Raw genomic sequence first — 25,930 nt, 5'->3', positions numbered from 1 at the left:
CTCATGTATGCAAAATGTAACTTAAACATGGCTAAATCCTAGTCTATATGATCAAAATGCACATGGATGAATGGATAAGATAATGGAAATATGCAAGATATCAACTCTCCCAAACTTGTTCTTTTACTTGTCCACAAGTGAACTTTCTAGAACTTATAGGGAGAGAGGTTTGAAGGTGGGAGCTCATAGCCAAAAGAAACACAACTAGCACTCAATTCAACATCTAATCCAACATGAGCACTCTCTCTTATTACACTTTAGCTTCTCTACGCCTATCTCAACTCTTTTTGCTCTTACACTCATCATCAAGCATCCACACATTCAAATCAACCAACTCTCACATTCATTAAGCACAAAACATCAGGTGAATTCTTGCAAATGGTCAGTTGGTCCAAGTCATTTGGTTGGGTAAGGGAAGGTTTTTATTCAGGTGAGTCAAGAGATTCAAAATATATGATCTTTAAGGTGGTTTACTCTCGAAACAAGTAGCCTTGACATTGCACATAATATATCTAAGAAAGAGATCAACTCATGCATACAATGCTCAATCTCCATTGTTCTGCCTTTTTCCCAAACATACAATTACACAATCATTCCCAAATGTCAAACCCAACTCCCATCTCTCACCAAAAGATCCCAAGAATACTTTACACATAAAACTCTTTTTCTTTGAAATCTATAAAGGATTTTCTCAACTTCTAAACAAATCTTAGCTCTAAACAACTTTGCTAGCCCCCTTTTCTTTTTTTTTTTTTTTTTTTTTTTTTGGGGGGGGGGGGGGGGGGGGCAAGACTTTTATAAACTCGAGCTAGACGTTTATCTATTAATTCCAATAAGATTATCCATTTAAACACAAAAAGTCTATTCTTTTCCTTCGAACTTTTCATGCTTCCAAACCATAGTCACAACACTCACCCCCACCTATAGCTAGACAATAGAGTGTCTAATCTAGCAAGAATGAAGACCAAGCATTGTCGTTCCCGATACTCTCAACATTATGCACATGTAAGGCTTTCCGAAAAAGGCCTCACTCATCAAATAATGAAAGCTCAAAAGGAGGGAAGGGTTTTGGGAATGGTGCACCACTCGAGTTTGTCAAAAAGATTTGAATAAAGGATGTGACAACTCAAGTGTGTATATCCATGACTCAGTACACAAGGGACCATGAGCAAGATGCATTAAGTTCGTTCAGTTCAAATAAGGTTGTAGTTGGCTTCAAAGACTGAGTTTCAGCAATCAACAAGTTTCAGGAAGAGTCTTCAAGGCTCGAAGCATACAAGTGTTTTTGAGAGGTGCATAAGCTACTCAGGTGCAAAGTAATGTTCTTTACAAGGCATTTCAAATCATTGCTCCCAATGCAAGTAAATGCAACCTATATGCTCTAGACTCTCCTAGAAATGCAAATGATGCAAACTAAATGAATATTTTTTTATGCAAATATATATGTATAATGCAATGCATGAGACTCAAAATCATCAAAGCAAACGTGATCAAATACTTGGTACCTCCCCTAAACTTAAATGACACAGTCTCTGTGTTGTCAAGGAGAGAGAGATACCCAAAAAGAGAAAACTAATATGCAAAAACGAAATGGTATATACAAGGGAAAGTAGTGGGTTACCTTCTATGGAGAATGAGTAGAGGGAGATGCTCCCTCCTCGTCGTCCTCAGGTGGTAACTCTTCAAGGTGCTCATCAGCAAGAGTGCCCATCTCTTCAATGTAGAAGGCTTGCCCGAACACAGTTGGTTTCTTCATTTTCTCCTTGATGTCAAAGTGGAGAACATGCCCTTTACCCAAATGGAGATCAATCGTGCCCTCTTTCACCTTAACAATTGCTCCTGATGTAGCTAAGAATGGCCTTCCAAGAATCAATGGGTCTTGAGCCTCCTCACCCATCTCAAGCACCACAAAATCTGTAGGTATCTCATACCTTCCAATCTTCACAGGTAGGTCCTCTAAGATGCCCACATGGTACTTCACTGAACGATCAGCTAACACCAGAGAGAGTCTACACTTCTTGTACTGAGTGAATCCAAGCTTCTTTGCAACAGACAAAGGCATCACGCTGACACTAGCTCCCAAATCGCAGAGACAATTCTCAAATACCATAGGTCCAAGAGCACAAGGAAGTGTGAAGCATCCTGGATCCTCTAACTTCTCTGGAACATCAAGCCTCTGGATGATGGCACTGCACTCATGGGTAAGAATCATTATGCTTTCCATTTCCTTCTTCTTTGCAGCTACAACATCTTTCAGGAACTTTTTGTATTGAGGAATCAACATGAAAGCATCGATGATGGGCATTGAAACCTGAGCTTCACTCATTTGCTTCTCAAACAAAGCCTTGTACTTCTCTAGCAGCTGCCTCTTGAATCTACCAGGGAATGGTAGTTTGGGTTCATAGGGAGGAGGAACAAAAGAATTCTCACTTGCTGGAGCAAGAACTTCACTATCTTTCATTGTTTTCTTCTCTTCCCCAACCTTTCCTTTACCTTTGACTTTCACAATCTTCTCCAAGATTTCATCATTGATTTTCTCATCAACAATCACCACTTCATCATCTAAGTTGATGGCCACCTCCTCACCTAGTTTCTCAGCATCCCTGGTGAGGGTTGTAGGAGGTAACTGCTTACCACTCCTAAGGGTGATAGCTTTGGCCTCCTTGGGGTTTTGGTTAGATTTTCCAGGTAGAGATCCTTGCTGGCGAGTCTGGTGAGTGTTCATGGAAGCAAACTGATTCTCTAAATTCTTGACTGTAGAAGCAAGATGTGAGAACTTGTTGTTGAGCTCATTGTAGCTCCCATCAATCTTGGAATGAAGGCTCTTCAACTCATAACCAACATGCTTCTCACTTCTAGTCTCAGACTCCAAGATTTGTTTCAGCAGGGTGTCAGTGCTGCTCTCTTGAGGAGTAGAGGAACCAGACGAGGGGTTTTGCTGAGGCTGATAGCTGCCTTGCTGGTTGTTTCTAGGCGGATAACCACTCTGTTGGTTGTTGGGATATGATTTATGTTGGTAGTTGTTGTAGTGAAAGTTGGGTTCTTTTTTGTACCAGCTACCATTGTTGTTGATGAAACACAGCTCTTCCTGACCTTCCAAACCCTCAATCTCATGGACAACAGGTGGTGTCTCTTGGCTTGGGTTACTAACAAAGTGCAGCTGCTCTTGTGTGGCTTTATCAGCAAGGAGGATGTCTATCTTATCCTGTAGAGCTTTCAACTCCTTCCTTGTCTGCTTATCATCTGTTCGACTGCCTCTGTCGAGGTCTCCACTGTAGACTGCATCACTCTTTACCATGTTGTCAACCAGCTCCTCTGCATCTTCCTCAGTTCTCTCCAAGAAGAACCCATTGCTAGCTGTATCCAGTCTGGCCCTGTACTTAGGAAGAGCACCATGGTAGAATGTGCTCAGCAAGCTCTCCTTAGAGAAACCATGGTGTGGGCATTGAGCTTGGTAGCCCTTGAATCTCTCTCAGGCTTCACTGAAGCCTTCCAAGTTCTTCTGTTGAAAGCTGGAAATCTCATTTCTCAGCTTAACAGTTCTTGAAGTAAAGAAGAACTTCTCCAAGAATGCTCTTTTGCAATCATCCCAAGTGGTGATAGAGTCGCTGGGTAGAGACTTCTCCCACTGACGTGCCTTATCCCCCAAAGAGAAATGGAATAGCTTGAGCTTTAAGGCATCTTCGGACACACCATTGGTTTTTGACAACCCACAGTAGCTGTCGAACTTGTCCAAGTGATCAAATGGGTCCTCTAGAGCCAAGCCATGATACTTGTTGTTCTCGATCACGTCGAGGAGTCCTGACTTGACCTCAAAGTTGTTGACTGCCACAGCCGGTGCTCGGATTCCCAGTCTATGACCATTAATGTTGGGCCGGTCATAAGTACCAATGGGTCGAGCTACTTGCGGTTGGTGTTCTGCCCCTTGCGGTTGATCTTCCATATCAATATCGAATCTCTGCAAGTGGGCTTGTTGTTCTTCTTCTCTTCTAGCTCTAACACACTCCCTCTCAAAAGCTCTGATGTCTGCTACTATTGGAACTAGGTTTGATGGACCCCTTCTCCTCAAGTTCATACACCTGAAAGTGAAAAGTAGGTGAAGAAGAAGAATCAGTAACAAAACAAAATTAAAATGGTTTAGTCTCAAGCAAGTGACTAAATCTCAATGTTTAAATCTACTCAGAATTTGGCAACGGCGCCAATTTGATGTTAGGAGTTTTCAAGGCTCCTAAGACAAATGTTGTAGTATAGTGAATGTCGAACCAGTTCTGAGGGATATCAAAGCACCGAGAATACAAGTACTCACTTAATCTAAGTGCAACCAATGATTTAGATGAGTTTTAAGCTATGACTAAAACTAAAAAGCAATAACAGAATGATACTTTCTTGACTAAGAGAAAAAAGAACTCATGGGCATAGGGATTAGACCTTGGGTGATCAAGTTTCGAACTAAGGATGACAAATGATCAATCAAACTATCGACCTTAAGCCTAGACACAATTCTAAGCAAGCTCTATGTCTAGATGAATGCTCATTTGCTAACATATCTCAAACATCAAATGTCTTTGGTTGAATAATATGAAATCAATCATTACTAACAAGTCTATTAGCTATTTTAGCACCTTTAACAACAAATGTCTTTGGCAAAGTATACTAAAAGCCTAGGAGAGTTGTCTCAGGCATTTCATCAAACACCTTTTGGGTGAGAAATGCCTATTGATCAACTTTTGAGTGGTCAACTCAGAAGATGCATTATGAATACTCTACTAGCAAGGAACAAGAATGATCTACACTAAAACATCCTAGAACTAACCTAATTACCCTTAATCTCCCTAACCCATGAATTCAAAAGGTGATTACTCACTAATTTCCATGATTCCTCTTAAACCCGTATTGGATTTCAGATTAATCATGTAGAGAAATAGATAAGAAATCAACAAAAACACAAGAAATTAACAGTCAAAATCCAAGAGATAAACTTCTCAAGAGAGTTTTTGTGTATTTCTCAAATGATCCAAAGATAATCTGCCTGCCGGCTACAAAAGATGTTTAAAACATAGGTTTTAGAAATGTAAAACGTGCATAATGAAATGACCAAAAGGCCCTTAAGTAAATAGAAGTCGACCCAACAATAGACGCGGAGCGACCTCGGCATGTCGCTCCGACAAGTCGCTCCGGCCTCCGGGAGCGACCTCAGTGAGTCGATCTGAGAGGTCGCTCCGGGCTTCGCTTTGTGTCGTCTCGCCATAGAGACGCGAGCGACCTCGGGGCGTCGCTCTGGGCAAGTCGTTCTAGGCTTCCAACGGGATGAATATGGCGAGCGACTTCACAGGGTCGCTCCAGCTAGGTCGCTCTGAGAGGTGCTTTGGAGCGACCTCATGACGTTGCTGCAGAACCTCGCTCCCCTGCTCTGCTCGTCCAATGATCACATATTTCACCTCCTTTGAGCTCCAAATGCATCCAAATGTCCCCAAGAACTCCATGTGGCACTCCAACACCTGATAAAGACTCATGTATGCAAAATGTAACCTAAACATGGCTAAATCCTAGTCTATATGATCAAAATGCACATGGATGAATGGATAAGATAATGGAAATATGCAAGATATCACCCGGGATGATAGGAAGCATCGATTGTATGCATTGAGAATGGAAGAATTGTCCCACCACTTGGAAAGGGCAATATTCTCGTGGTTCGGGAAAACCCACAATCGTTTTAGAGGCGGTTGCTTCATATGATCTTTGGATATGACATGCGTTTTTTGGACCTTCAGGTACCTTAAATGATATCAATGTTCTTGATCGCTCACCTGTTTTTGATGACATAATAAATTGTCAAGCTCCAAAAGTGAATTTCTCGGTCAACGGAAGAGAGTATCATTTGTCTTACTATCTCACCGATGATATTTATCCGAAATGGACAACTTTTATCCAATCTATTCCAATTCCACAAGGCCCGCAAGCAGTTTTATTTTCTCAACGTCAAGAAGCTGTCCGAAAAGATGTCGAGCGTGCTTTTGGAGTCTTGCAAGCTCGATTTGCGATTGTTTAAAATCCAGCACTTTTTTGGGATAAAATGAAGATTGGAAATATTATGAGAGCATCTATAATACTCCATAATATGATAGTAGAAGACGAACGAAATGAATACACTCAATTTGATGTTTCAGAATTCCAACAAGGAGAAGGCAACAGAAGTTCACATGTGGATCTCACGTATTCAACAGATATCCCTACAAATATTGCCAATATGATGGGTGTTCGAACTAAAATTCATGATAGACAAGTGTATCAACAACTGAAAGCTGATTTGGTTGAACATATGTGGTCTAAATTTGGACGTGATCAAGACAATAGTTGAGCATTGATGCCTCTTTTAAATTATTATCGTTTATTTTAGCAATCTTTGTTTTTATGTATTTTTATGTTTTTATTTTTCAAATCTATGTTTAAAATGTTATCTTTGATTATAGTTTAAGTAATAAATAAATTTTAGCTTCAATAAAAAAAATGTTTAATATTTTTTTTTTGGGAAAATTAGGAAAAAGAGACACTTTCAACTTAGATTTGTCTCAATAAGACTTTTTAAACTTCTTTTAGGAAAATAGGATTTTATTTCTTGTTAATACCATAGTACCCTTATAATTAACCAATTAATATGAATTTAAGTATACATTATAATTTTCGTAATTGATTTAATATTAATTAATTTTTTTTTTTAAAGTAAAAACAAAAGGTAAAAAAAACACGGTTAAAGGGTATTGGGTTAGTTTAATATTTTTTTTATCTTGTCTTAGCCACCGTTGTTCTTCTCTCCATCCATGGAGATTTAGGGTTCTTGGAGATAATCTTTGTTCTTCATCGGTGTTCCGTCAATCCTTTCTTCGTCTCTAACCTCGTTTTGGTGATCGAGAAGGGTGTAAGGAGGTTTCGACATGGATTTCTCATCACACGGATGTTCTGGGAATGGTCCGATTTAGAGATGGATATCAGGAGAAGTCTAAATCTCTTGAGGGGAGATTTTGGTACTCGGAGAATTGGGACAATCGATTGTTTCAAAGGGATATACACAACGAGATCCAAGCCACTAAGGGCATATCTTCAGGATGCTATCTGCAGGGGATTGAGTTATGGGAGCATAAGTGGGATACGGTTAATAATGGTTTGTGTCAAGGTTTGTGTCTCTTTACTTGTGCAAAGTAGGATTTGATTTGGAATATGATCTAAGGAATTGTTTTTAGGGATCAAATGGTTTAAGGGATATATATATATATTCTGCAACCCATGGAATACAAGGATTCTGTTTTTAAACCAACACTTCCTGATAACCTAAGTAAAAGAACGAAGTTTTTGAAATACATGGACTCTGTTTTTGTTTACATGACCTTTATATGGGGGCAAAACAAAGGATCAAAAAGAGGGATATTAGTAGAACAGAGGGGGCAGTGCTACTAACAAAGATGACTATAAAGATCAAGCTAGATGGTCTTCTCCATCTATTCAAGACTTTGGGAATTTGTCAAAAAGTGAGGTCTATATCTGGACTTCAGATCATGGAAGGTGGATTGATTCAGAGCATATACTTATGGCATCCAACAGACGGTTTCCTCACTCACATGAGATTTCCTCATACCTCAACGAGTCTACTGTAATTGGAACGGATTGGGTCACGGTTATGGAGAACATATAGTTTTTTATTGTTTTGTCTTAATAAGCTGTATGAATAGTCTTCGGGTCAGTGTCTTTTATTATTGTTGGTGTGTCTGTTTGGTTTCTTTGTATGAGCCTAAAATTCATTATAAGATATTGTAATATTGTAATAATCATATACTGGGTCACTAGACATTACGAGTCTTTTATGTTGGAATCAGAGGGGAGTTATGAATTCAATAGAATGTTGTACCAAAGCCTTCAACAACTTCGTAGTATCAATGCTGACAGGCTCTTTGCAGATCATATTTTGGTAAAATTTTGGGTCAACTTAATGGCGAACAATATTGCTTTTTTAATCATATCGTATTTTGTTGTATGGGAACCAAAGGATGTAGTAGAAATATATGGTCCATTAAGAAGGGAGAGAAACGAATAACGAAGGAGAGAAAGATCGTGGGAGGAGAAATATATAGTTTAGATATGAGAGATTTAGGGTAGATTTAGGAAATATTTAGGAAATATATTTATCGAAATATGGAAGTTTTCATATTTTTCGTGATTTGCCTATAATATGTAATGTACGTATATCTGAGCGCTGAAGAGATGGTGGGAAGTTTATTCTTCCTTACGCATTTGATAACGTAAAAGGCAGAAAATCTTATGACATATAAAAAAGAAGGTAGTTCACAGAGTCGAGGTTAGAAGTTGTAATAAAGCTATAAGTAGACTAAAGATGTCTTGTTAGAATATTACCTCACGAAATCTAGCTAAGATAGAATATTGAAGAAAGTTTTGTTTGTATTTTTTACCTAGGATAAATCCGTGTGTAATACTTACTATCCGATTCCTAGACTAAGTAGATGGCTAGAATGAATATTATATTTGTGCTAGAACATAAAATAAAACATGATTCCACTATTTTTAAAAATAAAATTTAAACATATAAATAGTCATACTAATGTTTCCAATGGCTTACATATTTTTTTATATTTTTAAAATTTAGTTTATTATTTTTTTCCATTACAGAAGAGTAAAACAAGTCCAAAATGACCAAAACTATCAAAAGTTCTATTTAGACAAACAAAAGTTGAAAGTAGGGCTGGACAAAAAACCCGGATCCGAAGAACCGAACCGAACCCAATCCAAAAAAGTAGTACCAAACCCGAACCGAAATTGATTAAATATCCGAACGGGTTCAAAATTTTGGTATCTAAAGAACCGAAACCGAACCCGACCCGAACCGAAGTATCTCGGGTACCCGAATGTAACCGAAATAGATTTATATACCTAAATATATTACTTATTTTTAGATCTAATATATATTAAAACATCCAAAATATATAAGATACTTTAAAGTTGTCTAAAATACTTGAAAATATACATAAATAGTCAAAAGTAAATGTCTAAAATGGCTAAAATATATTCAAAACACCAAAATGCTTGAAATATCTATTGATTTTCTATCCAAATATTTAAATCATACCAATTTATATGTTAATTTTAGGTATTTTGACATATATTATACAAATTTATATGTAATATATTATTTTGATTTATAGGTTTGGAGAAAATTTAAGCATATAATGAATATTAAAACTTTTAAAATAATTTAAATGGGTTATCTGAACCCGAACCAAACCTGCAAAGATCCGAACCGAACCCGAACCGAAATTTAGAAATACCCGAATGGAGCTGAAATCTTTAAATCCGAAAACCCGAAACCCGATTAGATCTGAACCGAATCCGAATGGATATCCGAATGTCCACTACTAGTTGAAAGTGTTTCTTTTTCCTAATTCTCTCTTTTAAAAAAAAAAAAACCCTTAACTTAAAATACTACTATTGAAAAAATAAAATTAGGTTTTTCTTAGCATAAATTCTTAACTTAATTTTATTACTAAAATAATGACTAAGAACCACTTAAGGGTTTTTGAACGTGCTCTACGAACATGTCTACGAACATGTCTAGATATTTAATAGACAGATGTCAACACATGAGGGAAAATATTGTTTTTACTGATTTAAAGAAAAAAACATAACCAAATAATTATAATATTTAATACTTTTTTTAGAAACTCTCATGGTCTCACACCGTTGAAGCTGCTCTGAATGTACAAATAGGTCGAGTCGGTTCGAACCAAAGAATTATGAGAGTGCCGCATATAGATTATCTTTTATGATTAAAATAAGTTTTTTCGGGACAAAAAATGATAGGTTGTTAAAAAGGGTAAAATAATTATACGTTAAAAGTTACAGTTTTCGAATTAAACTTGGAATTTCTCAGAAGCTTATATTGTCTTTAACGTTCTCACCTTCATGAAAATAAGAGAGAACCCAGTATCTAATTAATATTGCATAATATGGCTTATACAAAACGCGTGTGTATAATTTCACTGCATCTAAAACATGGAGTTAATAGAGTATGGACATCGAAAGCACAATACTCTCATTGACCTTTATTTTTAACTATGCTGAATTCTTCTTCTTATTTCAGTATAGGTACATATATCCACAACTTCAAAATATTAAAATGTAGTTTATTTACAATGTGTATTCCTCCTAAACAGCTTGATTATTGTGTAGGCCTAACGAATCTGAGAAGTAAGAGTGAAGAAGAAAGCTTCATCGCATGGTAAGCTTAAACCACCGGTTGGATGATCAAAGCCAAACTCTTCTTCTGCTTTCCTCAGCAAAGCTTGGAAAGATGGTTTGCTCAGGTAGTAAACCGGAACAAAAAATCTCTTCTTCTTCAAATTTTCTCCAACGTAGACAGCTAAGAAACCTTTCGGTGTTGATGATTCAGTAGTAAGAGACTGACGAATTATTTGCTTAGTATCAAAAAGACTCCTTAAGAATGCCATATCTAGTATTAGCTAGAAACAAAGAAAAAAGCTCTGAATTAATGGCTTAGGTAAAGTTAACTTGATCTTGTTCGATGAGAGAAGGTTTGAGTTTGGTTTGTGAGCTAGAGGGAAATGTGGGTCTATATATATTGGCTAAGTTAGAAAGTTTTTAATAATAACAACTTGTATTTCATGAGTAGTGTGTGTGACCTACAAGGACATTGTTTTGGCAAACCGATTAGTTAAGCATTTGGACAATAGAAAGCTAAAGCTTAATTAATGTTGGGGTGTTGAGATAGTATGTGTCCTACATGGCTACGTGCATGTGGTCAATGGCTACATTGGCTACGTCGACTTAACAATTGAATGGTGCACATTAAATAAACTAAAAACATTAATAGCAAGTAATAGAATTTGTTGTAACGTGGCTATGCATCTTAACATATACGTATAATTTTTATCTTTACAGTGGCTATGTCGACTTGGGTAGATCGATTGAATCTGAATGATGACACGAGTAACACTGGCCCTGGGCATTCGGGTATTCGGTTCGGTTTCGGGTAGATCATTCTTATACCCAATGAGTACTTATGAGATTTCGGTTCGGTTTCGGATCGGTTCCGGGTACCCGTTTAATATATGAATCAAATATATATATATATATATATATATATATATACAAAATATATTAGTTAACATTTTAATCTAATGATCTAGTAGTTAAATATTTATATATTCGTCAATCTAGCCGGAGTTCGAGTCACTAAGGTGTTAATTTATAAGTATTTACTGTGTTTTAATATAGAAATACTATATATATTTATAATATAAGAGAGTACATAAAATATAACATGGTATAGTGGTAACAATGTTCTCACTCTTCTTGTCCTACCTAGATTTGCTTGGGGTTGATGAAAAGAAACCGAAACTTGTTTTCGGATATTCGGATACCCGTTCAGTTCTCGGTCCGGTTTTAGTTTCGAATATTTCGGTTCAGTTGCCGTTTTTTTTGCCTAGAGCTAAGTAACACACTAGGGCAAACACTATTCACAAGCATTTTTTTACCGTTCCGGAGAGCAAGTCACTGAAACGCGTTAAGTACGTATAATGTCAGTTTCTTGTACCCGTTTGTTCCCCACCCATAATATCCAACTTAAAACACTTGTAATACACGTTAATATCTCATTAGAAATATCTTAGAATCCAAAAGAAAAAAAAAATCTCGAAATATCTATCCAAGAGACAGATATAAATAATGATTTTTCCTTTTCACGAAACTGGTCGGGCCAAAGTACGTACGGGGTACTACTTGTTATGGGCACCCGTCTCATCTCGAGAACCTTTTGATTTTTTTGTGGAGAGGTCAAAAGAAGATATAAAGATGTACTTAGGCGAGTATCATGAATTACTGATAACTCCAAAAGAGTGAAAGAAGAAGACCACATGGCAAAAGGTAGAGAAGAGTCGTGGAAGTTTGTTTAGTTAGGGAAAGTGAAGTCAATTTTGTTTTCACATTATTAATTAATTAAATCGATCGACCCAACTCTCATGTCCCATCTTCACTTGTCTGCTTCTCTTCAGTCACATCTCCACTACGGAAGATGATGATCACCACCAGAACAGAAAAGTTGCCTTTTATTAGGTCTTTTGTCCGGTCTATTGTTCGGAAAATGGCATTAAAAACTTCTTCATAAAGCAATGCCATGTGCATTTTATCTCCAAGTTGTAGACTACAACTCACTAAACTAATCTCTCAACTCACTATGGATATTTGGGTTTTATCCTTTTCTTCATAAGTGTTCTCACCAATTTTCTTTTTGAGCTTTCGAAAGAGTCACATCATCCATGAAAGCTAGAGAGAAAGATGTACATGGTTGTGGATATTGTTCTTGTTTCAAGACCTGCCCCGGCTGTAATAGTTGGACTGCAGTTTATCATAGCCACCCAAAATGAAAGAGTCGGCAAGGTTCCAAGTTCAAGCACCAGAGACAGAGGGAAACTAAAATATGAAAGATAAAGCAATGTACTTGAAAGAAAAAAAAAACTTGAATAACAAAGATATAGTCTGAGAAAACGTTGTCTTTTTAACTCACCGAACATCATTACATAATGCTTGTTTATATAGCATAAGAGAAGAGATATAGAACAATACTAGAGGTGTCAAAGCTGTTAGTGACAGCTCAGTAGTCCTTATCCATGAGAGCATCAAAACAGTTGTTCAGCTGGATTGTAGGAGGTGCAACATATGTTAATATTTCTTGTCGTTTTCCTGAAGCTGCTGCAAAGCGTACTTTCAGTCATGGTGGCCATTGCAGCTGAAGGCCTAGAGGAAAGTGTTGGTTGGGCTTCTGTTGTTGTGTGAGGCCCAATAGCTTTTTCTTCATATTCTTGAATCCAATTGGGGGTAATAGATTTTAATATTGGCTTGTCTCCTACGTTCCCCTGTAAATTCGGAGTGGATAGAAATCAACGTCAAGTTTGTATCTGAGAGAGAAGAAGCTCTGTTGAGCCATGAACTTTTTCAAGATGTCGGCTAGCTGAAACTGTGAAGGAACATGCATGATGAATGATCAGCATTCAGAGAGAGACACTTTTTCTCAATTCTCATCTGGCATAATGATAGTGTAGTTTTGTATAACTCGAACACAAGTTAATCACCAACCACTTCTTATTAAACTCTCTTAAGGAAACTCACTCAAAACCTTAAGCACTCAACTCACAAACTCTTAAGTTATATCACAAGCTAATATCTCCTTATATATAACACTTTAATTATCATAAACTCATTAGGATAAACACAACACAATATTTCCTAAACTCATTAGGATATCTATTACTTGTAGCTTAAGTAACTTCAAGTTTATCCAACATTCTCCCCTTTAAGCTTGAAGTTATCTTTCATTCCAATGTAGCTCCTCATTTCTTGAAATCTGATTCTTCCCAATGCTTTAGTTAATATATCAGCTTTCTGTTTATCCCCTTGAACGTACTCAACTTCAATCTGACCACTCTCAACGCATTCTCGAATAAAATGGAATCTCCGGTGTATGTGTTTGCTTTTCCCATGAAACACCGGATTTTTAGTCAATGCAATAGCTGACTGATTGTCAATGCGTATCACTACTTTCTCACTCTGCTTGCCGGTTATCTCACTAAGTAAGTCTCGCAGCCATATGGCTTGCCGTGCGGCTTCCGTTCCAGCCATGAACTCCGCTTCACAACTTGATAATGCCACTACTTCTTGTTTCTGTGAACTCCAGGATACTGGACTGTTGTTGACGTAAAATATGTGACCAGTCGTGCTCCTTCCATCATCTGGATCCACGTTGTAGCTGCTGTCACTATACCCAATCAGTTTTGGTGCGCTTGATGATGATCGCTCATACACCAATCCATACGTCATGCTTCCTCTTAGGTATCTTAACACCTGTTTCATAGCAACGCCGTGAGAGTCTCTTGGACTCTGCATAAAGCGACTAAGTACTCCAACTACATACGAGAGATCAGGTCTCGTGTGTAAAAGATACCGTAAGCAACCAACATTCCTTCGATACATGGTTGCATCAACCTCTCGCTCATTCTCTGCCTTTGATAGCTTCAACCCGAGCTCCATTGGTGTGTGTAGTGGGTTGCATTTGTCCATTCCTCCATTCTCTAGAATCTTGGATGCATAGCTTCGTTGGGTTAACGTAATTCCTCCTTCATGTTGACACACCTCGATCCCAAGGTAGTATGATAATGTACCTAAATCACTCATCTCGAATTTACTTGACATGTTAGCTTTAAACTCATCAATGTTTCTTTTGCTTGTTCCAGTGACAAACAGGTCATCCACGTATACAGCGACAATGAGAAGTTCTCCGTTGACAACCTTGCGATACACCGAAGGTTCTTTAGTACACTTAACGAACTGGAGTTGATATAAAATCTCGTTGAGCTTATGATTCCATGCCCTTGGAGCTTGTCTTAGTCCGTACAACGCTTTATTTAGCTTATAGACTTTGCCTTCACTGCCTTTCTTCTCGAAGCCTTCTGGTTGCGTGACATACACGGTTTCTTTTAACTCTCCGTGAAGGAATGCTGTTTTAACATCAAGATGGTGCACTTCCCATCCTCTCGCTGCGGCAAGGCTTACTAGAAGTCGTATGGTTTCGATTCTTGCTACTGGGGCGAATACTTCTTCGAAATCGATCCCATGCCGCTGTACATACCCCTTAGCGACGAGCCTTGCTTTGTACTTGCTGATGCTTCCATCAGAGTTTCGTTTTAACTTAAAGATCCACTTTAAACCTATAGGTTTGGCTCCACACGGCAAGTCTACTAGGATCCACGTCTTGTTCTTTATTATGGACTCTATTTCTTCTTCGCAAGCTCTCCTCCAATACCTTGACTCCTTTGCTTCTCCAAAGTTTCTTGGTTCATCGTTGAGGTACAGTAGCAATTCTTCTCCCAGTTCTTCAGCCAAAAGGATGTAATCATCCAGGTACTTTGGTCGTGTTGTTTGCCTCTCTGATCTTCTGAGAGGTTGTGTTTCTGTTTCTTCTTCTTCAAGGATCTCTGTTTCAGTTTCCTCTTTGTGATCTGCATCGTATCTTTGGTCATCTCTTCTCGTTATTGGTGCTGTTTCTTCATCTCCATAGTCTCTGTGATCCCCAAGACTTTCAATTTGGAGCTCGAATCCTTCATTGTTACTGGTTTCAGTTCCTTCTTTGTTCCATTCCCATCCTTCCGATTCATTAAATATCACATCTCTGCTCACAACTATTCTCTTTGTGATTGGATCATACAGTCTATACGCTTTAGACCCTGGTTCTGTCCCTAGGTGAACCAGCTTTCGAGATCTATCATCAAGCTTTCGTAGATGAACACCTACTATTTTCGCGTATCCAACACAGCCATAGACCCGGAGATGACTTACGTTTGGTTTCTTGCCTCTAAACAACTCATATGGAGTTTTATCATTCAATGACCTTGTTGCTAGTCGGTTAAGTAGATAGGTAACATGTCGTATAGTCTCTCCCCACAAGTTGTTTGGTAGTCTCATATGCTTCATAAGACTTCTTGCCATCTCCATCATTGTTCTGTTCCTACGCTCCACCACACCGTTTTGTTGTGGTGTGTAGGGCGAGGTGAGATGTCGCTTTATTCCTGCTTGATCGCAGTAATAGTTAAACTCTTGTGATATGAATTCTCCTCCTCTGTCGGTTCTCAAAGTCTGTATCTTCTGCTTTGTTTCTTGTTCTACAATGTTTCTGAGCTTTTTAAACTTCTCAAAGGCTTCTGTTTTTTCTCTCAACAGCATTGTCCACATATATCTGCTGTGATCATCTGTTACAACAAACACATACCTCTTACCAGCTTGTGTACTTGGTGTTATAGGTCCGCAAAGATCTCCGTGCAATAGCTCTAGTATTTTGTCGGCACGATATGTTGTCGTCTTTGGAAAGGCAAGACGACTCTGTTTCCCTATAAGACACGATCCGCATACTCTCTTCTCAACATTGATAGTCGGTAATCCGTGGACTAGCTCCTTCTGTATCATGCTTCTGATAGTCTCATAATTTATGTGCCCTAAACGAGCATGCCACTTACATGATTCACTATCCACCGTGAGATAAAGACGTGGCTCATTCTTTAATCCCATTCTCACTTTGTATAGTCTATTCTTTGATCTCTTGGCTGTAACAAGTAGTTTGCCGTGTGGGTCATGCATTGTGAGTATCTCTCCTTTCATTCTTACATCACAACCAGCCTCAGTAGCTTGTCCCAAACTGATAATATTGCTCTTAAGATCGGGTATGAGGTAAACATCCATCATCTTACGTGAATCACCATTCATATCAATAAAAGAAATTGTTCCTTTTCCTCTGATATCTACTCGAGAGTCATCTCCAAAACGCACTTCTCCAGTAATTGTGGTGTCGAGTTTCGAAAAATATCTTTGATCTCCGGTCATGTGATTGCTAGCACCGTTATCAAGATACCATGTATTGTCATCTCCACTATTAGTTTCATACTTCTCTGGCACCACATTGTTCTCGTTTAAATAAACTACCTCATGCATCATAAGTTCGTCTGCCTCCTGAGTTTCGGTGTTGTCAGCTTCCTGAGCCTCTTGTAACTTCAGTTTTAGGTCGGGACAGTGAGCAACAAAGTGACCTATCTTGTCACACCGGAAACACACGACTCGTGATGCATCTCTCCCGGCGTATGGATCCCTGTTATAGTCTCCTCTTCCTCCATTGTTATAGTCTCCTCTACCTCCGTAGCGTCATCGTCCTCTACCTCTACTAAAACGTCCTCCACGACCTCTGTTTCTATAGGAGTCGTTGTTGTAATCACGGTTTGTTTGCTCGTAACCGCGAGCTGATTGATCTTGCTGGGAATGGTTTTCTGTATTTGAATACATTAGCTTTCCCTGATCATCTTCTTTCTCTTCTTCTTCACAGATGCGTTCCTCATACGCTTTTAATCGTCCCATTATGTCCTCGAAGCTTGTTGAATTAAGATCGAGCACTTGCTCGAGCGAAGCCACAATATGTATGTACTTCTTTCGAGGAAGGCTCATAAGAAACTTCTTGACAATTTTGGCTTCTTCAATGGTGGCACCAAGGGATGCAGATTTTGAGGCTAATTCTGATAACTTCCCTCCGAAGTCATCGATACTTTCGTTATCTTTCATCTTTAACCTCTCAAATTCTGAATTCAAAGTCTGCAATCTTGCCTCTCTTACTCGTTCTGCACCAACATGCCGTGTTTTTATTGCTTCCCACACTTGTTTAGCTGATTCTAGTTCTCCTACTTGCAGAGTGAGATTCTCCGGTATTGATTGGAACAATAAAGCCAGTGCCATATCGTTCTTCTCATCATTACTCAGCTCTGTTTCCACTGCTTCCCAAACCTTGTGAACACGCAAGGTGATTTTCATTCTTACTGCCCACACGGTGTAGTTTGTTGCACTCAACATTGGACACTTAATAGATGAAGGTCCTCCGCCTCCTTTTACCTTCTCGGTCACAGCAACAATGTCACTCATGATTGATCGAAGCTCTGATACCACGTGTAGTTTTGTATAACTCGAACACAAGTTAATCACCAACCACTTCTTATTAAACTCTCTTAAGGAAACTCACTCAAAACCTTAAGCACTCAACTCACAAACTCTTAAGTTATATCACAAGCTGATATCTCCTTATATATAACACTTTAATTATCATAAACTCATTAGGATAAACACAACACAATATTTCCTAAACTCATTAGGATATCTATTACTTGTAGCTTAAGTAACTTCAAGTTTATCCAACAGATAGTGAGTCTAAAAATGCTTATAGCTCTTATGGAGAACTAGATTTAATGAACAAAGAGATTATCAGATTATATTCCAACTAACTTATCTTGCTTAAGACCAAGATTTCTGGGAACATATATAACATATCCACGTGACAATTTAATTAATCAAAAGTGCATAGCAAAGTAGCAGATCATGATTCCTTTCCATGGTTCTGATACCATGAAGGATAAAGCAAATCAACTTGAATAACAAAGATGTAGCCTGAGAAAACGTTATGTTGAAACGTTATGTCTATTCAACTTACTAAACATTATTACTATCACATCTATCTTCTATCTTCTATTACTATAAACTACACTATTCTCTCATTCTCCTGCTGCCGCGTCAGTAATTCCTTGTCTCTGGGTGTGACACGTGTTTTTAAACGCTGCGTTTTGTTAGGTTACTTTATGGGCTTTCTCCGTTAATGAGCTATTATTCTGTTTCTCTGTCAATGTCCAAGCCCGATAGAAAGATACAATCTTCTTCACGAGAGACTAAAGAGAAAATTAGGGTTCATCGTCTTTTTTCATCTGTGAAATCCAAGAGCTAGACGAACAATGGAGATTTAGCATGTCAAGCGAGACGAACCGTCGTGAAGAATATTTGTATCAAGCTTCTACAGAATCGTTTTTGTCTTTGGTTCTTTCCTGTGAGACCTTACGAAGAGACTTGATTCATCGCCTTTAAGAAACATCTTAACTCAATCGACGCAAATCAAGCACAAAGTCTCATTCAATGATACTCATCCATTCAAGGCGGTGTGTATTTTACCTATAAAAGGGTAAGCCTTCATCCCTTGAACATCATCCCCTCAATCATTATAAGCTCTCTCTCTTTCTCTCTCGATTGTTTAATTTCCTTCTTCTATCGATCTGCTTTATTTCATGGATAGATTTTGTTTGTTATGCATTTCTAATCTCTTTTGATGTATGATCCCAGCGTTTCTTCCCTGCGTTTACTAAGATCGTCTGGGCTCTCATTCTTAAACAGTGGCTCGATTTGAATTCTCTTGGGATGACACTGACTATAACCAGAGACACTTGATAATCTGAATTTCCAGTATGTTCTCTTCTTCTGTTTGGATCATTGGATTTACTGTTTTTGTATATGCGTGTTGAGAGTTCTTTTTGGGTTCTTTTTGTATAATCTGATTTGCACGTTATCAACAATTCTGAGAAAGCTATCACTATTAAAATGATGGACTTTTGTGACTGAAACCGAACCAAGAACAAGAACAAGAAGAAGTCTTTGATATATCTTTTTTTATGAGACTGAGATTATATCATATATCTACTCAATGGTTTAGTGTGTTTGCTTTTAGTTTTTTTTTTATCTCCTCTACTAACTTAAGCTTCCATGAATGGCAAATTCTCAAATCAACTTTTCTGATTTGAAGGATGGCCACTGTAGGCAGTTTGTGGTGACACGTCTTCTTCGATGATGGAAGGCTCACAATGAAATAAGGTAATCTTCTTCAACCTTAAAACCTTTCATCTTCTATTGATTTCATATTTGCCTACTTCTATAACCTTGAAAATGCTCAACTTATTTGTTTCTCAACTAATAACATCCCAACAGCCCTTTCCTATAAACAGATTATTATCTCCTTTACTCAACTTATGTAACAACAGTTTTTTGCAGACGTTATTTGTCAGGTGAGGGAAACTATGGTTTATCTACTTCATGAAAAGTTAGTACTCTTGCGTGTTGAGCCAAAGGTGATGATCGCAACCAACATCTATCCGAAATTAGTTGGAGCTGAACATAATCAGCTCTCATCTGTCAGTTTTAATTACATGAAGTTGACAGTTAATATCTTTGCCTACTGTCTTATCACCATGAATGGACCTAAACTCACAAAAGCTTTGTTGGTAGAATGCAGAGGACCATCCAGATGATGATATGACAGGGGCTGTTAATCTCTCTATGGACTCGAACCCAATTGTAAACAACATTGGTCTAGATAACACCAAGTCACCAACAGGTGTGATGCTGCTGCATCAATCGAAGGCTGTTCAGAAGTGTCTGAACCAATTCCTCCGAAACTGATCCACTGATCAACACGAAGGAGGAAACAATGGATGGTGACAAGGGTCCAAATCTTAAGAAACCTCCAGATGCTTGATCACTCCAACTATGGAGACAATGAAGTTGGCGAAAGTGAAAACACCGAACTAAAGTGAAAACACGATCAATACATATTTTAATAGCTTAGCTTTGTTGTCTATATTGTTTTGTTTAAAGAGGGAAAACCTCAGTTTTACATATCCGTGCATTATCATGTGATATCACAACTATAATATATATAAAAACCACAACACAGGAATTTGTTATACTTTGGTAATAACTATTTTGGTCAACAGCCAATTTCAAAATAATAATACGATTATGGTCATTGCTCAAAATTGATTATATGGTGTAGGACAAAGTGGAACAAAAATTTTGAAAAATAAAATTTCCAAACACCCGTGAAAGTTGTGAAATCAATGGTACTAAAACTCAAAAAACTGATTGGTTGTCTATTTAACAATATTTAACGGAAAATTTTATATAAGTAAGATAAAATAATATTTAGATCATGGGTCCGATTAGCTGGGTTATAAATACAGAAAATTTGTTGAAAGAATTTTGTTTTTAATTTTTAATGATGTAGAAAATAATATAACATTTAAACCGTTGATTTAAAAAAAAAAACTTAAGTAAGGTTGTAGATCTAAAATGGGAGGGTCCATTAAATTATTTAGAGACTAATTGGAAACATAAGATATAAGAAGTTGTAAGTGAAATGATACATATCTATAGTCCAACCAATCAAACACCATAACTAAAATTTAATGAATATTTGTTCATTTTGCTCATCACCATATATATATTTTCCAATAACAAACAAAAAAAAAATTGGATACTGAAATTCGAAATCCGTAAGACAAAAGAAAAATAAAATTAAAAATAATTTGATAATTATATAACTACTTCTATTTTTATAATATATTATACTTAAATAAATATACAAAATATATAATCAAAATTAAATTTAAACAAAAAAACCGGGCTACTCCGACCTGGTTTGTTTATACAGCAAAAGAGAAGAGATCTTGAACAATCTATCTTAAAGGTGTTATAGCTGTCAGTGACAATTCAGTAGCCCGTGTCCATAAGAGCATCAAAACGGTCGTTCAGCTGAATAGTGGAAGGGGCAAAAATCCGTATGCCTTCTATCGTTTTCCCAGAAGCTAGCCGTTGCAGCTGAAGGCTTAAAGACATAGTGTTGGTTTGACTTCTATTGTTGTGTAAATCTACTGGGACAATAGATTTAAATCATGGCTTCTCTCGTAGAAATTAAACTGCTTTGGTCTAGGCTCGAAATTTCTTGGTTACAAAAGCAGTTTTTGATTATTCGTATGCCAACAATGAAGAGTATGACAAGAAAAAAAATGAAATTGTTAAGAATTCTGTGTTGAAAAACTTCATATATCTCATATGAGAAACAAATTTAGATAAAAATAACGTTAAGCAATCAATCAAATATTGTCCCTAACAATTTTTTCTCTAAACCTTCCCCTCCTCAAAAACAGAGTATACCTTTGAAACCCATTTGCTCTGTTTTTTCATTTTTTTTTCCTTTCAAAAAAGCTCTCTTTGAGGCCTTTTGTTACTTATGTTGCCTCGTTCTTAGCCGTCAGATGATCTACCATCTTAGCCGTAGGATTGTAGAATCAAAAGGCTAGAGACTGGAATTTGAACTGCGAGTGGAACCTGAGTTGATAAACACAGGAGTCTCTCTAGGGGACTGGGACGTGGCCCCACGTGTGCTGGTGGCACTGTTTCCCATGTCTTTTGTCTTGTGGAGAAGAAATGTTCCTGATAAAATGGTCACAAAGCCACATAGCTCGGTGGCAATTTGCAATCCGCTCTGAGAAGCCCAATCCTGTAACCATAAACAGATGATGATGATGTCCTTAGATACAAATAATAGTCTTTTAGTATATGATCAGTTCAGCATCTTTACCTTGAACATGATCATACTAGCTAAGATGGTGAACGTTGTAAACATAACGTAGTACACTGGAGATATGACTGCGGTGTTGAAATTATCTAGAGCCTGCAAAGATGAAAACAAACTTGAGTGTTTTTTTTTTTTTGGGAACAATGTTGGATCTTCTTCTTGTTGTTGTTACCTTGTTCAAGTAGTTGATTTGCAAAAGGCAACATATGGTCACTACTATGATGAAGATCCATGCGTGGAAGTACTTGAACTGGTTCATCCCGGAAAACGTCAGCTTTATGGCGATGGCCACGGCTTTCACACTCATAACCTAACAAGAGAGACAGAGACACTTACATAAAAAAAAAAACTATGAGATGGCTCAAGAAATAGATAGAAGAAACTTACAGTAAGAGAACCCATTAATGAGCAAATCCCAACGTATACTATCATATGCGTCTTCCCATAACGCGGCTCGTAGTAGAAGATTAGAGCAAGTACCACAACTATCACCACAGCAGAGTACGCAAGGAAGCCTGGTCAAGACATTCAAACAATATATAACATGTTTCAGTCTAATTCGAGAATCTATGTTGTTTGACAACTTTTTGTATACCTGGTTCGGTAGCAAGGTACCATACTTGCTTGACTGATTCAATGCCCTGCTCGTGAGGTGCATGTAAGACAATCGTTGTGGATCCAACAACACAGAGGACGCAGCCAAGTATACCAAACATATGCAACTTCTCTTGCAAAATAAAATGTGCAAGCACTGAACTGCATACCACGGTTTCTGTTTTCAGTAAACTTTGTTGGTTTAAGAAAGATAGATTAGGCATAGTGGATACAGATACCTGAAAATGATACTTAGCGCTCCCAAAGGTGTCACTAGAATAGCAGGTGCAAATGCATAAGCTGCAAAGTTTGCTATCTCTCCAACAATCACTGTAATTAAGATCGTTACAATCATATTACTCTATGCTTATCTCCTTATTCCCGGAGAAACGGCTTACAATGAACCAGATTATTACAAAATGTGTGGTTCAGATCAATCTAATGATGTTACTAATCCAAGCTATCATAAGTTCTGTCATACGGAATCATGATGTTTCAGTATAAAACCAAAACTTTGATGGTTATAAACAGAAACCACGAATGTAAATGTTGTTGACTAATCATCAGATAATAGACATTCTCTTGGTAATAAAGAGATCCAAATCACGTCCCCAGCACACACAATATTTAACTTTGATCAGCATCAATTATGTCAAAGCTATTAACATTCAAACATCTCATAATGATCAGAATCAGTTATGTGCTTCTGATCAAACTCATAAACATGTCTAGCTAGATATTTTGATCAGAACTTACTAGTTATCATCCCAGCCCACCACCAAGGTTCACATAAGTACCCATACCCTCCTTCCCCTGTGATCAAGAAGAAGAAGAAGAAGAAACATCGGTTAAACAAATAAGAGTAAATTTTGAAGAGCAAGAGTCTATAAGTCAGAACCTGCTCTGGGTCCGCTGACACCAGCCTTCTTGAGACCTTTTTTCTTGATGATGAAGCTAGAACCGATGAATATACTGGAAGACACAGCTAAAATGAGCCCGTGTATATTATCAGGTGACATCTCCTCCATCTTTTATGATGTTTTATAGTTTGCTTTTAAACAAATTTCAGATGAGTTCAGGTTTCTTAGTGATGAAGGCTCCACTCCCAGATAGCTTTACTGCCTCTAAACACAAAACAAAGAAGAATCAGAAGAGAGTAGTCCTACTCAAACAATCTATGTTTATAACCAAGAATCAACACGACTCATATATATATATTCCGAAACGATTACTGAAATATTTAGCAATGCCTTGACCAATCATGGAACAATAGATTCTAAAAAGGAGAAAATTTTATGAAACTATAGATACTGATAAAGAAAAATATAAAATTTTCAGAAAAAAATTGATAACCAGACAAATGGCAACAAATAGAATAATACAAAAAAAAACGCAGAAATGGAAGCAAGGAAGGAGACAAATCTAGACAAAAAATCAAAAGATGCCTTATGAAACAGAAAATCTAAGGATCTGTTCACGGATTGTTCATGAATCTACACGAATGGGAGAAAAAACTAGCTTTTTATACGTTACATTTGCTCACCACATCAAACTAACATTTACTTGTCCTCCGATTAAAAAAAAATATTCTCAGTAACGGAGGCAAGAAAAGGACTTAGATCAAAACTTTTACACGCGATTTTATCCATTAGGGAGGAACAAAAAATATCTAAGTAGCAATATAGAATATTCGATTTCGCATCTCACCTTTTTCATTTTCCTACACCAACACACAAAAATCTCAAGTCTCACACGTAATTGTGATTTTCCTTTTGAAATGAATTGTGAAATTTAGGGTTTTTTTTTGTGTGGAGGTGAATCCGAAGAGAGACAGATTGAGATACTTAAAGGTAACTAAAATTATGGGAGCATGTGAAACAAACCAAACAACACTCGTTATATTACAACAACCAACACATTAGAGTTACCTAGAACCTTTTACATTTAGGTCCTTCTGTTCAACTGTTTTAGTTTTTTTTGATTCAGAAATTTTGTTTACTCTGATTATACTCAAGAAAGAAAAGAAAAAAACACCAATTCCGACAAACAGAATTTTCCACAACAATTATAAAATTGTGTGTTTCCATAAAATCTTTGCATAGCAAATTCTTACGACACTAAAATATTAATCCCAAAACAACATGGAGGCGATTGATATATCAATAGATATCATCAGGCAAATGATGCTTATAGTAACATTATCTCCAACCCACCACTATATTTGCCACTTTACTAACATTTGGGAGGGTGTATTGAATTGTGAATTTTATAGTGTTTTAGTTTTATTTCAAAATCTCATGTTATTCAACTAATGATTTCTAAAAAAAATCTCAAATTATGTGTTATTGAATATGACATTTAAGTAGAGTCATTAGAAATGACTTGCAATCCGCTGTTATTCAATAATTACTTTATAAAAACCAAATCAAATCTCCTGTTATTCAAAGAAATGCAAATTTGAAAAGAGAAATCTATGAAGAGGATTTTATGCAAGCTTTTCTTCATTTTTAAGTCAAAACCATCGTTATAGGAATCACACCTCTATAGTTGTTATTTGGAAAGATCCAATATTAATATTAAAAATTAGCCAGAGAAAATTACAATCAACATCCCTGAATGATACGAGCCCACCAACGTCTCTCCTTCGAGTAAATTCCTCTTCGTACACCTAATTTAGAAATCTTGACAATGTCTCTCTGCACTTCGCTCTCACAAGCACGACAGTCAGGACTGATGTCGATTTGGGTTTCCGACAAGGTGGCGTCGTCTCGCATGTACTGCCCATTTCCGTATATAATGGAGCTTTTGTGAGATTTGAATTAAGTTTTGCAATACGAATACCATTATGCCATATCTACGATTATCACTCTTTATAAAAGGGATTCTTGGATCAACAATTGTTGTTGTGAGGAGATATGATGCTTTTGATGTTGTTAAAACGTACATAAGGTTTAAAATCACTCATTTATTGTCGGTTTTATGTTGATGGAATTAACAAAGAAGGCTAAAGAAATTTGTGGTGGGGAAGTGTTTAAAAGCTTAAAGCATGAAGTTAACTGAAGGTTTCCTAGGGACGCTTGCTAATGTCAATTTGATTCAGATCTCCGTGTTTATTGTTAGAAGGTTTTTCTAATTAGCTGAAAGGGTTTATGTATGGAATCACTGTTTTTTGTTGTTGCAGGGATATGTAATGACTGAATCAATGCTCAAAAGCTTTAGAAAGTATTCTTATGTGAGACTACTTTTTCTTTTGTACATCTTAAGACTATTTGCTCCAAATATGCAAACTAAGGTAATAGATAGGTGCTTTGGTTCTTTCCTTCCACTAGAAAACAGAAGAGAGCTAGATGTCACGGCCCGTTTTAACCCAAAACGTCCATGAAGACAACCAAAGATCGGGTCGGGCCAAAGGTGAATCAAGCCCACTCCACTAAGTATTTTCTTAAGCTTTAAGTCTTTTGTAAAATATCTTAGGTATGGAGAAGTGTAGAGAAGTGT

At 37.2% G+C, this 25,930-nt stretch overlaps 2 protein-coding genes, 1 long non-coding RNA gene and 1 other non-coding gene across 8 annotated transcripts; 2 read left to right on the top strand and 2 right to left on the bottom strand.

The window, feature by feature from the left end:
• The first annotated feature begins 3,428 nt into the window (after window positions 1-3,428).
• On the top strand, window positions 3,429-3,535 carry LOC125586566. The gene has a single exon (XR_007323103.1). It is a non-coding gene; the product is annotated as a small nucleolar RNA R71 (small nucleolar RNA).
• A 5,875-nt stretch (window positions 3,536-9,410) lies between these two features.
• Window positions 9,411-11,033, bottom strand: LOC106379378 (auxin-responsive protein SAUR15). The gene has a single exon (XM_048754703.1). It carries the CDS (start codon window positions 10,512-10,514, stop codon window positions 10,239-10,241), a length of 276 nt encoding a protein of 91 aa, XP_048610660.1. The 5' UTR covers window positions 10,515-11,033; the 3' UTR covers window positions 9,411-10,238.
• A 7,231-nt stretch (window positions 11,034-18,264) lies between these two features.
• LOC106380653 lies at window positions 18,265-20,165 on the top strand. 3 transcript variants are annotated; one of them, XR_007322432.1, is made up of 5 exons: window positions 18,265-18,613; window positions 18,823-18,891; window positions 19,229-19,296; window positions 19,474-19,550; window positions 19,708-20,165. It is a non-coding gene; the product is annotated as an uncharacterized LOC106380653 (long non-coding RNA). The 3 variants fall into 3 exon arrangements; XR_007322433.1 differs by having other exon boundaries at window positions 18,267-18,613; window positions 18,772-18,891; window positions 19,715-20,165; XR_007322431.1 differs by having other exon boundaries at window positions 18,267-18,613; window positions 18,772-18,891.
• Window positions 20,166-21,252: 1,087 nt separating this feature from the next.
• LOC106380652 (probable magnesium transporter NIPA2) lies at window positions 21,253-24,298 on the bottom strand. 3 transcript variants are annotated; one of them, XM_048754702.1, is made up of 9 exons: window positions 24,140-24,298; window positions 23,331-23,554; window positions 23,189-23,245; window positions 22,672-22,762; window positions 22,434-22,594; window positions 22,226-22,353; window positions 22,011-22,148; window positions 21,842-21,934; window positions 21,253-21,760 (listed from the first exon to the last, which is right to left on the bottom strand). In XM_048754702.1, exons 2-9 carry the CDS (start codon window positions 23,458-23,460, stop codon window positions 21,557-21,559), a joined length of 1,002 nt encoding a protein of 333 aa, XP_048610659.1. In that variant the 5' UTR covers window positions 23,461-23,554; window positions 24,140-24,298; the 3' UTR covers window positions 21,253-21,556. The 3 variants fall into 3 exon arrangements, with proteins under 3 accessions (XP_048610659.1, XP_022556739.2, XP_048610658.1); XM_022701018.2 differs by lacking the exon at window positions 24,140-24,298 and adding an exon at window positions 23,976-24,075 and having other exon boundaries at window positions 23,331-23,556; XM_048754701.1 differs by lacking the exon at window positions 24,140-24,298 and adding an exon at window positions 23,665-23,934 and having other exon boundaries at window positions 23,331-23,556.
• Between the last annotated feature and the right edge of the window lie 1,632 nt (window positions 24,299-25,930).

Source organism: Brassica napus, chromosome C4 (genome assembly GCF_020379485.1).
Source record: "Brassica napus cultivar Da-Ae chromosome C4, Da-Ae, whole genome shotgun sequence".
In the NCBI taxonomy this organism is placed as follows: domain Eukaryota; kingdom Viridiplantae; phylum Streptophyta; class Magnoliopsida; order Brassicales; family Brassicaceae; genus Brassica; species Brassica napus.
Note: the sequence above shows the minus strand (reverse complement) of the source record. Positions and strands in the feature narration are given on the sequence as shown.

Coding starts and splice junctions, on each gene's coding strand:
- LOC106380652 (XM_048754702.1), bottom strand. CDS start 23,460: ATGGAGGAGATGTCACCTGATAATATACACGGGCTCATTTTAGCTGTG. Junction 23,246..23,330: donor TGTCAGCGGACCCAGAGCAG/GTTCTGACTTAT, acceptor TCTTGATCACAG/GGGAAGGAGGGTATGGGTAC. Junction 21,935..22,010: donor AAATCAACTACTTGAACAAG/GTAACAACAACA, acceptor TCATCTTTGCAG/GCTCTAGATAATTTCAACAC.
- LOC106379378 (XM_048754703.1), bottom strand. CDS start 10,514: ATGGCATTCTTAAGGAGTCTTTTTGATACTAAGCAAATAATTCGTCAG.